We start from the raw sequence: 16,432 nt of genomic DNA on the forward strand, positions 1-16,432 counted from the left end.
GTGCCAACAAATTTCACAGATTTGCCACCCTATGGCTAAAGAAATTTTCTTTATCTACATTCTAAAAGGACATCCCTCTATTCTTAAGCTGTGCCCTCTTGTCCTATACTCCTCCACCATAGGACACATCCTCTTCACATTCACTCTATCTAGGCCTTTCAACATTCTATAGGTTTCAATGAGATCCTTCCTCATTCTTCTAAATTTCAATGAGTAAAGGTGCAGAGCCATCAATTGCTTCAGAGAGTTGTAAACTTAGTCAGCTCCTTCATGGGCACTAGCCTGCGTACTATCAAGGATATCTTCAAGGAGCAATGCCTCATAAAGGTGAAGTCCATCATTAAGGACACCCGTTACCCAGGTCATGCATTATTTGCATTGGTACCTTCAGGAAAAAGGCACACACTCAACGATTAAGGAACAGCTTCTTCCCTCTGCTGTTCAAATGTTCAAAGTAAAATTTATTATCAGAGTACATACATGTCACCACATACAACCGTAAGATTCTTTTCCTTGCAGACAGACTTAGCAAATCCATAGAACAGTAACTATAAAGAGGATCACTACATCACTACTTTTTTAATTTCTATTTTTGCACTACTTATTTTACATAGACATATATACATACACATATACACACTTAATGTAATTCAGTCTTCTGGTATTATGTATTGCACTGGAGTGCTACTGCAAAGATAACAAATATCATGACATATGCCGATGATATTAAACCTGATTCTGATTCATACGATAAGTCTTTCATTCCCAGAATCATTCTCGTGTACCTCCTTTGAACCCTCTCCAATGCCAGCACACCTTTACTTAGAATAGGGGCCCAAAACTACTCACAACACTCCAAGTGTGTTCTGACCAATGCCTTCTAATGCCTCAGCGTTACATCTTTGCTTTTATTATTCCAGTCCTCTTGAAATAAATGCTAACACTGCATTTGCCTTCCTCACCACCAGCTCAACCTGCAAATTAACCTTTAGGGAATCTTGACTGAGGACTCCCAAGTCCCTTTGCACCTTGGATTTTTTACCTTTCTCCCCATTTAGAAAATAGTCATTGTTTTTATTCCTTCTCCCAAAGTACATGACCATTACACTTCTTGACGCCATTCCATCTACCACTTTTTACCCTTTCTCCTAATCTATCCAAGTCCTTTTACAGCCGCCCTGCTTCCTCAACACTACTTGAAAATGCTCCCTTTATTCCCATTCTTTGCCTCCTGCCAGTCAGCCAATGCTCTATCCATAATAGTATCTTTCTTGTAATACAAAAGCAGCATCTTGTCAAAGGCTTTCTGAAAATCCAGGTACACAGTATCCACTGATTCTCCTTTGTCTATCCTGCTTGTTATTTCCTCAAAGAATTCCAACAGATTTGTCAGGTAAGATTTTCCCTTAAGGAAACCATGCTGACTTTGGCCTATTTTATTATGCACCTCCAGGTACCCTGAAACCACATCCGTAACAATTGATTCCAACATCTTCCCAACCACTGAGGTCAGGCCAGGGGAAGGGAGGGAACGTCGACTCAGACCATGAGGGGCCTTGTGTCGGGCATTTTCATGCCTTACAAGGCGCATATTGGAAGTCTATGTGGGGCGCCACTCCTCGCACAAACTAGAGCAATGTGTGATTAAGTGCCTTGCTCAAGGGCACAATCACGCTGCCACAGCTGAGGCTCGAACTAGCAACCTTGAGGTAACTAGACAAACGCCTTAACCACTTGGCCACGTGCCCAACACAAAGGTCAGACTAACTGGCATATAATTTCCTTTCCCTTCTTGAAGAGTGGAGTGACATTTGCAATTTTCCAGTCCTCCAGAACCATGCCTGAATCTGTTGATTACTGAATAATTACTAATGCCTCCACAATCTCCCTTTCAGAGGCCTGGGATGTAGTCCTTCTGGTTCAGGTGACATCAAACTTAGGACCTTTCAGTTTCCCAAGCACATTCCTGCTAGTGACAGCAACTGCACTCACTTCTGCCCCCTACACATTCTAATTTCCATTGTACTGCTAGTGTCTTGCACAGGGAAGACTGATACAAAATACTTCAGTTTATCTGCCATTTCCTTGTGCCCCACTATTTTCTCCTCACTGTCATTTTCCAGCAGTTCAGTATCTACACTCATCTCTCTATTCTTTAAATATCGGAAAAACATTTTGGGTACCCTCTTTGATATTTCATCTTTTACCCCTTATGGCTTTTATAGTTGTCTACTGTTGGCTTTTACAAGTTCCCCAATCTCTTAACTTCCCACTAACTTTTGCTCTATTATATGCCTCTGTTTTGCTTTTATGCTGGTTTTGACTTCCCTTGTCAGCCACATTTCCATGATCTTCCCTTTGGAGTACTTCTTTCTCTTTGGACGGCATCTATCCTGCACCTTCTGAATTGCTCCCAGAAACTCCAGCAATGCTGATTTGGCAGTATCCCTCCAAGTGTTCCCTTCCATTCAACTTTGGTCATCTCCTCTCTGTTGTGTCTGTAGTTCCCTTTACTCCACTGTAATACTGATACATCTGACTTCAGCTTGTCCCTCTCAAATTACAGGGTGAATTCTATCATAATTACTGTCTCTTAAGGGTTCCTTTACCTTAAGCTGCTTAATCAAATCCGGTTCATTGTACAACACCCACTCTAGAAAAGCTGATCTCTTAATGGGCTCAGCCACAAGCTGCTCTAAAAAGCCACCTTGTAGGCTTTGTACAAATTCTCTCTATTGGGATCCAGCACCAATCTGATTTTCCCAATCAACCTGCATATTGAAATTCCTCATGACAATCACAACATTGCCCTTTTGACATGCTATTTCTGTCTCTTGTTGTAATTTGAAGTCCACATCCTGGGTACTGTTCAGAGGCCTGTATATAACTCCCATTAGGGTATTTTTACCCTTGCAGTTTCTTACCTCTACCCACAAAGATTCTACATCTTCCGATCCCATGTCACCTGTTCTAAGGATTTGATTTAATTTTCTTATCAACAAAGCCATGCCACTCCTCTGTCTACCTGCCTGTCCTTTGGACGCAATGCATATTCCTAGATGTTAAGCTCCCAACTATAATCTTCTTGTAGCTTCAACTCAGTGAGCCCCACAACACACACCTGCCAATCTCTAATCATCTATCTACCTTATTCTGTAGACTGTGTGCATTCAATTTTAACACCTTCAGTGCTGTATCCATCACCCTTTGATTTTTGTACCCTTTTTACACTGCAACTCATCCCACTGACTGCAATTTTGTCCTAATATCTGCCGTCCTTTCTGACAGTTTCACTACACACTGCCTTAGCTTGTAAACCAACAGCCCTATCAGTCTGGTTCTCATCCCCCTGCCAAATTATACCCTCCCCAACAGCTCTAGCAAACCTGCCTGCAGTGATATTGGTCCCCCTCAGGTTCAGGTGTAACCTTTCCCTTTAGTAGAGGTCACATCTTCCCCAGAAGAGATCCCAATGATCCAGAAATCTGAAATCCTGCCACTGCTCCATTTTCTCAGCCACACATTCATCTGCCAAATCATCCTATTCTTACCCTCCATGGCACGTGGCATAGGCAGAAATTCAGAGATTGCTACCCCTGGGGTCCTGCTTTTCAGCTTTATAACACCCTATATTCTCTCTTCAGAAGCTCCTCGCTTTTCGTACTTGCGACATTGGTGCCAATATGTAGCAAGACTTCTGGCTACTCACCCTTCCCTTTTAGAATGTTGTGGACCTAATCAGAGACATCCCTGATGGAAGCAAAATACCATCCAGGTGTTTCTATCAAGTCGGCAGAATCTTGTGTCTACTCCTCTAACTATGAAGTCCCCCATCTGAACCACAGCTCTAGAAACCAGTAGCTGTGGCTCCTCTTGGTAGGCCATTCCCTGTCACCAGTATCCAAAATATAGATATACTTATTGAGGGGCACAACCACAGGGGTACTCAGTACTGCCTGCCCATTTCACTTCACTCTCCTGACAGTCATCCATTTTGCTGCCTCCTGTGACTTAGGGGTAACTACCTCCCTGTAGCTCCTATTCATCACCAACTCAGTTTCCCATATGAACCAAAGGTCATCAAGCTGCAACTCCAGTTCCTTAACACATTCTCTGAGTAGCTGCTTGATGCAGAAGTGATTACTCAGGAGACTGGAGGTCTCCCAGAATTCCCACGTTACACAATGAACACAGCACAGCTCTGAAGCATCTCTCACTGCTCTAGCTACACATTAACAGATAAAGAAGAAACACCAGATACCTGCCCCTGCCAAGCCTGTTGTCACCAAAGCCTGATGAGCCAAAGTCTGGTCCTCTCACACAATTGCCCTACCTTATTTTTATTTGCCCTTGCTAATGAATTGTGACTGCACCATTGATAAAAGCTGAAATCCTGCAACAGCTCCTATTTTAAATCTCTCACTCCCAGTTCTGCATGAGGCCTCCTTTGTTTTCTGTGATATATTAAAATGCGCACAGAACTCTGCAATTTTCTGTGCTCTCGGGCAGAGCAAGTCAATAACCAAAGCAAATTTTGGTCAACAAAACGAATTAAATTTTGTTTTGCTGACATTAAGGGAAAGAATGTTGTGATGGCACCTTATCACTAGGTGTCACTTGCAAACTTGTAGATGGATTTAGAAATTACAGAAGGGTAAAGACCATTCATATTAATCAAGCTTTTCACTGTTCCTGAGACAACATGTTTCCAATATCCTTATGCGATAGAGACTAAAGAAATAGTAGGCTATTCAGTCTATTTTGTCCAGTTCACTATTCAAATAAGATCATGGTTGATCTTTTACCGAAGTGCCACTTTTGTGAACTAACTCCATGTCGATGAGAAGATCTGCAGATGCTGGAAATCCAAGCAAGACATCCCAAATGCTGGAGGAACTCAGCGGGACAGGCAGCATCTATGGAAAAGAGAGAACCTTAACCAGAGAGCAGCAGAGATCACAATGGGGGAGCAGTGAGAGAGGTTGTCACTGAACTCCTGTTGAAGGGAAAATTTGAACAACTTCAGGGTAGGCATCCCTGGAAGAGACTTCGCAGTAGTAGTAGTAATAGCAGCATAAAGATGAAAAAATATGCAGATGCTAGAAATCCAAACACACACAAAATGCTGGAGGAACTCAGCAGGTCAGATGGCATATGATGTGCGTAACTCCATAGTGCCTGGTTCCCTTAACGCCTAACATTATGAAAGCATGGGAAAAAAATCCACATCAAAATGGGGGTTAAGATATGAGAGTCTCCACTCCAGTTCCATTTATATAGGAAATTTCGCTCAAGTTGATTTGTATACCCTATATGAAAATTACTTCAAATTCCTCCCCCTAAAAATGAATAATTGCTACCTTTTTATATTTATGTATCAAATTACTCTCCGAACCTAATGATGTTGGGCAATTTAAAAAACACTACCTCATATCCAACCTGGTTCTGGCAAAATTTGGCATGACCCCTAGATCTTCCTCACCGTATCCATTTAAACTACTGTTAATCATCTTTTAACTATTGTTATCATCTGTTCAATAATTCTACCCTTTTAAGACCAACATTTTTTCTACACTAACTGATGAAACCCCAAAACAAGGCAGATATATCTTTAAATTATAATATCTAAAAAGCTACATAAACCCACTGAATTCAAAATGCACGTTCAGTAGGCTACCTACTACGAGGGGTGATTGATAAGTTCATAGCCTAAGGTAGAAGGAGATGAGTTATTAACTTCAAACTTTCTGCATTACCAGTCAAAAAGTTGAACTGCACGTGCATGTAACGAGAGCATCTTGGACTTCCAGGTGGTCCACAGCATGAGTGATTGATAAGTTTGTGGCCTAAGGTAGAAGGAGATAAGTTATACAGCTCTCATTACATGTATGTGCAGATCAACTCTTTGAGTGAAAATGCAGAAAATTTGAAGTTAATAACTCATCTCCTTCTACCTTAGGCCACAAACTTACCAATCACCCCTGCTGTGGACCACTTCTGGAGGTCCAAGATGCTGACTTCTATAAAGAAGGGATCCGTATGCTCCACGACCGCTGGACTAAGTGTGTAAATGTAGGAAAAATAAATATGCTAGGTTTTCTAAAATTGACTCCTTCTATCTTAGGCCAGAACTTATCAATCACCCCTCGTATTTAATATGTGGTATTCCAACTAATTTTAAGGGGGAGAAAAAGGAGCAAATTTACTTTAATTCTCCAGCTACTTGAAGAATCTAGAATGTAGTAACTTCAGAAATAACTGTGAATGCTGATAGACAGATAAGGAAAGGGCAGTTAATATGAGAATTGGCTGTCCCTTGTGCAGTAAACTACTTCTACTACTACGTCGACTCAGGCCTAGGGGGCCAGCGTCGGGCACGATGACGGACTCTCCACTTCTCCCTCTCCCTCATCAGTGTGTTCAGTTCATCTACATTAGCCGCACTGCTGCCTTCTAGGAGTGTGTTGACCATAGTATTGGGAGGGCGCCCAATGTGCACTAAACATTGAACATAAACATGTAGGAACAGTAGCAATTAAGGCAACAAATGGTACATTGCCCAGCAAAAGGTAAGGATTTGAGTCCAGCAGCAGGAAGGTCTTGCTGCCATGTACAGCAAGGACTTTGTGAGATTATACCTCGAGTATTGTGTGCAGTTAGGACCAATTTATTTGAGGACAGTACTGAACTGAAAGATGTTCCTGATGGCTGGGGAATTCAGTGGACACAGACTAAGGGTATAAGATAGGCCATTTAACACTAAGATGTGAAAAATCTCCCAGAAAGTACTGAACCTCCGGAATTTTTTTTGTAATTTATTTTTTATTGAAGTTCATCAATCACAGTTAATGTTAAATTATGAAATATGTTCAGGCAGGTGGGGGAGAGGGGTTAGATATTGTTCTTCAAGTTAAAGAAATCAAAGGATCTGGGGAGAAAGCAGAAACAAAGTACTGAATTTGGACGATCAGCTATTAACATTGAATTGAAGAACAGTATGGAAGGGCTGAGTGGTCTGCTAGTTTTTCCTCTGCAATTAGTTGCCTGGGGTTTTATTACAGTTGATTTTATCATTTCTACTATAATACCCAGGACTGTATCCAGTTTTGTACTAAGAAATCATGGGATATTATTTTATTATCAGCTTCTTCAGAGTTCCAACAAGTCCCAGCACAGAAGGAAAGTTGTCAGACTCTGGAACCAAAACGGCCACCACCGCCACGCCCTACAGTTCCTCCTTCAAGACCTGTCCCACCACAAAGACCTCCTCCTCCTACAGGTAGATATTTATTTCTTACCCATTCTCTATTCTACCCACCACATTTATCTGAAATTGTCTTCCTTAATTTATTCTTTACTATATTAACTTTGAACTTTTTCCAAACACGAATGGAAAAAAATCTGATAAATGGAGTACAATATAGAAAAATGTGTAATTGTTCATTTTTGGCAGGTAAAGTTAAGAAACCTTCCTTAATACTGACAGATTAGAGTTCTGAAATGTAGAGGGATTTAGATGTTCTTGTACATGTTTATAAAAACCTAGAATGGAGGTTCTACAAGTGACTAGGAAGACCAACAGAATGTTATTTATTGCAATGGTGAGACTAAATCTGGAGATGCAGTTTCTTCTTGTATGAAATTCGTGCCTTGTTATTATTTTCTCTATTATAGACTAGCAATTTCACTTCTAATGATGTCAAACTAACCAGTTTGTAGTTCTTTCTGCCTCCTTTTTAAAATAGCTCTCCTTTAATCTGCAGGTATTATTTCATAATTTATCAGATTTTGGATGATCTCAACTAACTTTTTTATGGCTATTTCTTTTGGATGCAGATTATCAGAGTTTTAAAGTTAAAAGTACTTCAAAAAGCCTCATTAATTTCCTTGAATTCCTCCTTTTCATAAGTATTTCTTTCCCAACCAATTCTAGGAAGTTACTTGTGTCCTGTTGTGAGGGTAGAACCAAAGTACAGGTCGACCTTCACTAATCCGACTACCTGTAATCCGGTTCCTTCGATAATCCGGCACTGATTATGCTTAATGTGATCCTTCTGTAATTTGGCATTTTCACTAATCCAGCACTCCTCAGGTCCCAATGGTGCCGGATTAGTGAAGGTCGACCTGCACTAGTTTCTAACTCTATAATTTCTTTCTTCCCAATTATAACTTCCCTTCTAAAACATCCCAGTCAGTCTGACTAATCTTCTGTTTTTGGAAACAATCTTGTAGAATTCTTTTCCCCATTGTCTTATTTTTTGCGTATTTACTCTCCTACTCTGCCTTTACTCTTAATCTTTGCAGATTTCTAAATTGGTCACAATAACCAAGTTTGTTAATATCTCAAACAACTTTGACTCATTTTTGATTTAACGCTATCCACTAATTTTTGTTAGCTATGTCTGGGTTATAATGTGAGGGAGAAGTGAGAAAGCCTGTAATACTTGGTGGTCATCTTCAGAATTACTGTATCCTGTGGGTTGAATACTTGCAGACATTGTAACAACGTCTGCAACTTCAATTAGGTACAACTCTGCAATTTGTTTTTAATATCATTACATAAATAACAATGTATACCTGATTTCCCTGTGTATTGAAAATCCTTATTAAATTGGTAATTGGTTTACTATTGTGACATGTACTGAGATAAGGTGAAAAACAGGTTTGCATGCCATCCATACAGATCATTCCAAACACAAGTACATCAAGAAAGTACAAAGGGAAAAACAATTAAAAAAATACAGAATATAAAATTATGTCACAGAGAAAGTGAAGTGCAGGTAGACAAATAAGGATACAAATAAGTGGCGTGATGAAGTTGATTGAGAGATCACAAGTTCTTCATAGTACATAGAGGCCATTCAAGAGTCTTAGTGGGATAGATTCTGTAAGTTCAAGTTTCATATTGATTTTGTAAAAGAGCACATAACAGGATGCTCATCAGGCCATTCTCTTGGATTATCCACCAAGAAAGCCTTACTTGGTGGATATTTCCTGAAGCTTTGCATTTCATAGTGTATTTACCTTGACCTTTCCATCCTACCTCTATACTCTACAACTTAAAACTAATGTGTTTCATCTCTTTCCCAGTTCTGATGCTTTGATCAGATATGTTGAGTCTGCTTCTCCTTTCCCAGATACTGTCTGACCTGTTCAGTGTTTCCAGACTCTTTCAGATTTCTAGCACCTGTGTTTTATCTTTGTTAATAGCCTTATTAAACTACTTAATCAATGAAAAATCATTTATATAGCTTATTGGTAGGAACATGTTTCTAACTAAATAAACCATTGTGTGCATGCACATACATTTGTGTACACTAACACTAAGCTCATGTTTGCTTCATACATACTAATGGCCTTCTCTGCACTATAAACGTATTGCTTCATGAAGGAGCGAGAAGTCCAGCAGCCGCTAGGAAAGAGTTGAAAGGTAACAATTATGATATGTAATATTTCCTTAAATCTTAACCTCCAGTTATGTATAACATTAATCCCTGCATGATGTGCTGAATAGTTTCTTTTTATCTTACGTTAATGTAAACCCTTGAGTAAAGTTATTACTTCATTTTTCCTTTGCACATGGAAAAATACTATAAAAATGGATTGAAAGAAGAGTCAGTACACTGAATTTTCTTTGTTTTCACTACACAGGGATAGTTTTGTTTCTGTGTATTATATAAAGTGAGACTAAGGCAAAACAATGGATGTCATTTTGCCCTCTTAATTGTTTTGAAATCTGTTGTATTTTTTAAATTTCCTATCAAGGCCTACCTTTTAGTATTTTTTTCAACTTTTGTACCGTACATTCGGAGCTAATCCATTCACTTTGACTGGTTTGCAGGAACACTGTCTCAATTAATGTTATACTGTTATTTTGTAATTGTAGTCAATTGACATTGCACCACATGTAGCCCATTTACTGAACTGCACAATCACAAAAAGGCAACAAAATTAATGTAACCATAGTAATACTATCAATAAACTACAAAGTAGATCATTCCCCATTTGTGCTTAATTCTGCTTAAATTGATAGCGACTTCCAGTAATTGTCCACAGGTAACTCTGTTCCAAAACCAATGCTGCAAGGCTAGCTCTGCGTTCGGCTTCCGTAAATCTAAGTGGCTAAATCAGCTGCTTGATATATGGCTCTTCAGCATTGTTTTGCAATTTCTTGCTTTGTATTTTCCACTCTTGCTGTGTCTACCGTGATGGTTATTATGTAGAGAATATATTTTCTTTCTTTTCCCCTCATAAGGTCCTGGGGCACCTGTCAGTCCAGGGTTAGCTAGAAAGGAAATGGAAGGTAACTCTTGTCTATGACATAACTTGTGTAAATTATCGGAGTTAAATGAAGTAATTTTGTTTCAGATTTTGAATGAAAAATTACATAATAAATAATAGGTATCTGCATGTAGTTTGCTGTGATTACTTTGTCAAGGGGACTTCATTAGCTCGTGTTCCTTTGAAAATTTTCTCCTAATAACTTTCTAAAGTGAAGTAGCAGAGCAGCATTTATACAAACAAGTGTATATGTAATAAATTTTAACTCATTGTTTAAAATGCAATGCAGCCATTTTATTTGCTTCCCAAAGATGGTTACAGGAATATTCACTCCTCCATTGTTTGCTCCTTCTCAGTTCCTCTGCCTGCCTTTCTGTCCAATACTTAACTCTCCATCTGCCTCCATTTATCTGGCAAGCTACTCTCGTCATCCTGACCAATTTTTATTTTCAACCAACCTCACAAAAATATGTGAACTAGTCATTGTCACAGTGTTGTTTGTGAGGGCTTGTTCTGCACAAATTGACTAACATGTTCACTCTAAAACAGCAACTATACTTAAAGTAAAGTGCTTTGGGACATCATAAATGGAATGCCAAAAGGTATTATACCAATTCAAATTTTTTTTATTTTCTATTTTTCTGTCTCTAACAATTGTATAATTTCTCTCAGACCAGCAGATAGTCCTTTAAGAAAATAATATTAGCTGCAAATCACTCACAATTTGTCTTAAGTTGTTCTTGCCTGATTACTATAAATTACCAATAAAATTAATGGGACAGCACAAGAATCAGTGCTGGTTATCCAATTTATGATCCATATTAATGGTTTAGAGAGAGTCATTGAGGATTATATGAAAGGATTGAGTATATTGCAGCCAAATTTTCCTGATGTACAAAAACAGCAAATTGCAGGAGGGCAAAGTTCTCCAAAATTCCCTGATTTAGGAAAGCGCCATTAGATTGAATACAACTCCTTTATCCAAAAAGGGAGAGAGACAGAAAGCAGGAAACCATGAGCCAGATAGTTTACAATCTGACACACTGAACATGTTGGAAGCTAATAATACAGATACCATGAAAAAAAATCATTACACAGGCAAAGTCAATATAGTTTGTGTATGAAGAATCTTATTTGATCAATTTATTTGAGTTTCTGAAGAAGTTACAGGTGCTCTGGATATAGAGGGGGAAATCAGTGAATGTACTATACTAGGTTTCCAGAAAAGATCTAATATTCTTATGCCACAAAGGTTACTGCTGGAATTAAAAGCTCATGGTCTAAGAATAACACTTTGGTATGGATAGAAAATGTGTAAGGTAACAGAAAACAGAAGTAGGAATCATTGTATCTTCTTCAGATTCGGAAGGTGTAATGTTCAGTGTTAGAGCTGCAGGTGTTTTTTAACAAATTATATAAATTACCTGGATAAAGGTACCAAAAATATGGTTGGGAAATTAGCTGATGACACAAAGATAAGTAGGAAAATAGGTTGGGGAAAGAACATAATGAAGCTTCAAAGTGATTAAATAGTTTAGGCAAGTGGGAAAATATCCAATAACTGGATTATAATAAGGAATAATAATAAATTTGTTCATTTTGGCACAAATTATAGAAAATCATTATTAAGATTGTAGGCCTCAGAGCTGCAGAGTGCATGATTTACGAAATGCTGGTATGCAGGTAGATCAAATATCCTGGAAATCTAACTTTCTCTTTTTACGCTAGAGGAATTCACTAACAAAATAGGGGGGTTTTGCTTCAGTTATATAGTGCTTTGGTGAGTACAGTAATTATCTCTTTTTACTGGCTATCTCTCCACTGCACACTTAATCCTAATGTAGTGTTGGCTCTTCCCTTGTATTACAGATGCAGCCTGGCCCATATATGGATATTTCATTAGCAAAGGCTTGAAAGGTTACCACAGGTAGTCAGGAATGTGCCACTGAGGTTGCAGTCAGATCAGCCGTGATCTTAGTAAATGCCTGTTGTAGACTGAGGGACCAAGTGTTCTTCTCCTGCACCTGATTTAGACGTTCTCATGCAAAGAATCTGCAAAAAGGAGATACAGTATGAATGAATAAAAATTGGAAAAATAGAAAGCAGGTTGTTGTAGTACAGAGGCTATAGAATGCAGTAGTACAAGAGGATTAAAATTAGTTTGTACAGTAACTTAATGGAGATTAGATAAGTGAGATGATCCTATTGAAATACATAAGATGCTGAGGAATTTTACTGGATTAATGCTAAGAGAATATTTTCACTCATAGGAGAATATGAAGTCAATAAGTACGGTTACAGAGTTAGGGAATCATGCATTTAAGTGAAGAGAGGAATCTTTTCAGAGGGCTGTTAATCTTTGAAATAATTTACAGTGCTTGAGATGGACATGCATTTTAATTATAAGCATAATCAAGGAATGAACAAGTGGGAAAGTGTACCTTTGGCCAAGTTCAAATCAGGTATGAGCTTATTGGTTGGGGCAGCACAGGCATGGTAGCATAGTTATTAGTGTAATGCTGTTACAGCGCTGGTGAACCAGGTTCAATACTGCCGCTGTAAGAAATTTGTACATTCTACCTGTGACCGCATGGATTTCCTCTGGGTGCACCAGTTTCCTCCCACACACCAAAGATGGGTTAGTAGGTTAATTGGTCACAATGGTGTACTTGGGAGGTGCAGGCTTGTTGAGCCAGAAGAGACTGTTACCGTGCTGTACCTGTAAATAAAAATACTAGAAAAATCGTGGGGCACCATGGCCTGTTTCTACTCCTATATCTTGTGCCCTCAACTTTTTATTCTATATCCAAAGTGAGAATTCAAACATGGTACAATGAAACAGACACATTTCTTAAAGATACTCCATGAACTTAATGATATTTACATACATTGTTCCCTCTAAGGTGTGTGTGCATACATCTTTTGCTATAAGCACACAAAGGAGTTTAAACTGTGAGCAAAAGGTTGTCATCCTCTGTCTTATTAGCATGTTAAGTATATTTCGTGATCATACACAATCACATTTCCTTTTCTGCTTTCTGATGCAGAAGGTGTGGTCAATGTGGAGTTTGCTATGATTTCTCTGCAGATTTAGAACTGGCTTATTTATACTGTTTTTATTGAAGAAATTATTCAGTGCACACTTGTAACTGGGCAAAAAATTGCACAGCACAGGATTTTTGCACACACTGGTCATTACAAATTAGAGGGAACATTGATTACATATATACACAGAAAATCAATCTCAGATCACTCACAACAGTGCTGTTACTAAATTTATTCCACAGGGATATTGTCCAAAATATTTCTACTCTAAGTATAGTGTTGTCAATTTTTGCAGCCTTTCTCCTATTGCTTGAAAATTGACTGCCTGAGTTGTTTCAGTAAGAGAATAATATGATTATTGAATAAAGTTGAAACTTGGAATATTCTTTGGTGTTGAATGTAATTCTGCACATTACTGAAACTTTGTGAAATTTGCTTAATTCCGTTTTATGCTGCATAGTGCCAAAGAGCCCAGCACAAGGCAGGAAAGAACCAGAAGGTAAAGTTATATCTCATCTGGAATATCTTTAAGTGCAGGGACAAAAGTTAATACCATTTTGTACTACCCAGTGTTTTTCCTTTTCTCTGCAGGTCGTGGTCAACCACCTCCACATGCAGTCACAAGTTTAGCTAGTTCAGGAGCTGGAGCAGCTTCCAGACCGGTAAATTCATCATTATAGTCTAATATTCAAATAGAATTTTGCATGTATTGTGACAAGAGAAAAAAAATGATTAACTTGCTAAGTTAAAGTATTTGAAGCTTTTGGTTCCATTATCAATTCTTTTTCATTACAGAATATACCACCACGTGCTGGTGTAATCAGTGCACCAGCAAATCAGGTGCCTATCAAACCAGCAGTAGGACTACCACTCTCAGATGTTCTGAACAAACCAGAACCTTTAAAAGGTTTGTACTTAGAGCTACTGTGGAAAGCCAGTCTCAGACTCTGCCAGCTACTGGTAGTTAAAGTTCCCTGCTTTTCTCCCCAACATCCAAGTCCTGTATATTGTTATCACTTAAATGTTTGCCCAATTATCATTTGAAGGTGGAATCACTTTGTTTGCGCAACCTTTATGTATTATGAATGCCTTATCATAACCACTAGTTGTACCAAAAAGTATTCCTCACATTTATTTTCCTTACATCTTATAGGGTTAGGATCTATATTCTATCCCTTCCTAAAAAGTATTGATACTCATAGTTTCTACAGTGTTAGAGGGTAGATAAGATTAAAAAAATAGAATACAATTAACTACACATGAGCCAAGAAGTGGGGGCGGGGGGCGTGTGGGCAGTACTTTGGTTCAGCTTGTAAAGTTGTTGCTTTACAGCTCTGGTGATTCAGGTTTAGCCCTGATCTGTAGTGGAGATGGCAAATTGTTAGTGTACCTACATGGGATTCCAAGATTCTTTATTTCCTCCCATATTCCAAGGGCAAATGGATTGGTTAATTGGCCACTAAATTTCCCTGAGTATAGCTGGATGGTACAATCTTGTGGAAGGAAATTAGTGGAGGATTGCTCCAGGAACTGGCAAGTAGCCTTAAATGTCAAAGTCTATCAGGTTTAGTAAGTGTTTATGATATCTTTAACATTCAGCGAAGTTTATTTTTGCTCTTAAGAGAAAAAAGTATAATTTTGAAAAACATTAAAGTAAAATTAATTGGGAAAATACTGGCCACGCTTCTTTCTAATCCTCAGATCAGAGATCCTGATTAATATGAATGTGGTCATTAAGAAACTCTCATTTGCCAATGTGTATATGTAAATCTGAGTACAATCACTATACTTTTCCATCACATGACAGTTAATGCACTTACCAAATTAGTTTTATATTTTCCTTTCCTTTTTACAAATGCCAGTCTATGTCAGGCCATACAAGCTTCCATGGAGCAGCAACTGGATAAAATACTGAAGGACTTATCCTTAGATCAAACACTCCACATTGTTTAGCAATATCATTCCCTACCCGACTAAAGGTATCCTGCTGAAACCTCCCATTTTCCCAGCACTCCTGCAACACTCCTTTTGCAGGGTGAGAATCATTGAGCCCCTGCAAATTAGCCCAGCAGTTTGCCATCAATTGCATCCTTCTTAGTTCCAAAGGCATTACTCCCACTTCTACCTGTAGGGCTGATACTGGTGATGTTTTAAAAGTCCCACTGCACACTCTCAAAGCCTGAGCCTGAGCCTGAATCACATCCCGTTTCCTTATAAGAAACCTAGTTGATGATCCATATGCTATATTTCTATAGTCCAACACAGATCTTACTAAAGCCACATACTTTCTCTTCAACGCTGAACAACTTGCTTCCCATTCCCTACCAGTCAAACATCTCATCACATTTATTACTTTTTTACATTCCTCCTCAACTTTTCTGATATGGTCTGCCCATGTTAATCATTTAACTGTCATTTTATGGAAAAGTATAGTGTTTATACTCATTGATACTGATGGTGCTAAGGAACCTGAAACAGGAGTGACAGGGTTTGGGGTGGCTATACCAGCAAAAGAACATCTAATAAGTTAGGGGTGTATACAGTGGAGATGCTGGCAGTGTTGGTTGCGTTGCGATGGGTGGAGAAAGCTAGACAAGTCAAAGTGTTGATATGCTCAGATTCATCCTCAGTTCTAGCAAGTTTAAGATCTTTTCACTCAAACAGTCAGCAAGATGTACTTATGAAGTCCTTCAGTCAGTCACAAGAACTGCAAATCAGGGAGGTCAGGTAAAATTTCTATGGGTTCCAGCACATGTAGGGGTGAAGGGGAATGACAGGGTGGATGAGTTGGCAAAGAGGGCTTTAAAGAAAGAAAATATAGAAATGCACATTAGTATCAGTAAAGCAGAGTATAATCTGGGAAAAAAATCAACCAAATATGGCAAGAAAGATGGGACAGAGAGGGGAAAGGGAGGCATTTATATCAGATACAAAAGAGTGTTGTAGGTACTAGGGTAGGTAGTGGATACAGAAGAGAGGAAACTGTGTGGACTAGGTTAAGGCTGGGGCACTGTGCATTAAACAAAACATTGAAAATGATAGGGATACACCAGACAGGATTGTGTGAGGAATGTCAGGAAGAGGAGTCAGTAGAACATGTAGTTCT

General features: G+C 38.7%; 1 protein-coding gene across 9 annotated transcripts in view; it reads left to right on the top strand.

Moving 5' to 3' along the window:
* synj1 (synaptojanin 1) overlaps nucleotides 1–16,432 on the top strand; it is a 120,140-nt gene that overhangs the window by 81,112 nt on the left and 22,596 nt on the right. For 6 of the 9 annotated variants that reach the window (XM_063050469.1, XM_063050473.1, XM_063050472.1 and 3 more), the window contains 6 exons: nucleotides 7,145–7,279; nucleotides 9,392–9,430; nucleotides 10,256–10,303; nucleotides 13,787–13,825; nucleotides 13,918–13,988; nucleotides 14,122–14,233. In XM_063050469.1, the coding sequence (XP_062906539.1) occupies nucleotides 7,145–7,279; nucleotides 9,392–9,430; nucleotides 10,256–10,303; nucleotides 13,787–13,825; nucleotides 13,918–13,988; nucleotides 14,122–14,233 (444 nt within the window). The remainder of the gene's footprint in view (nucleotides 1–7,144; nucleotides 7,280–9,391; nucleotides 9,431–10,255; nucleotides 10,304–13,786; nucleotides 13,826–13,917; nucleotides 13,989–14,121; nucleotides 14,234–16,432) is intronic. The other 3 variants (XM_063050474.1, XM_063050475.1, XM_063050476.1) reach the window with 3 other exon arrangements.

The sequence above is a fragment of the Mobula hypostoma genome, chromosome 6 (assembly GCF_963921235.1).
Source record: "Mobula hypostoma chromosome 6, sMobHyp1.1, whole genome shotgun sequence".
In the NCBI taxonomy this organism is placed as follows: Eukaryota; Metazoa; Chordata; class Chondrichthyes; order Myliobatiformes; family Myliobatidae; genus Mobula; species Mobula hypostoma.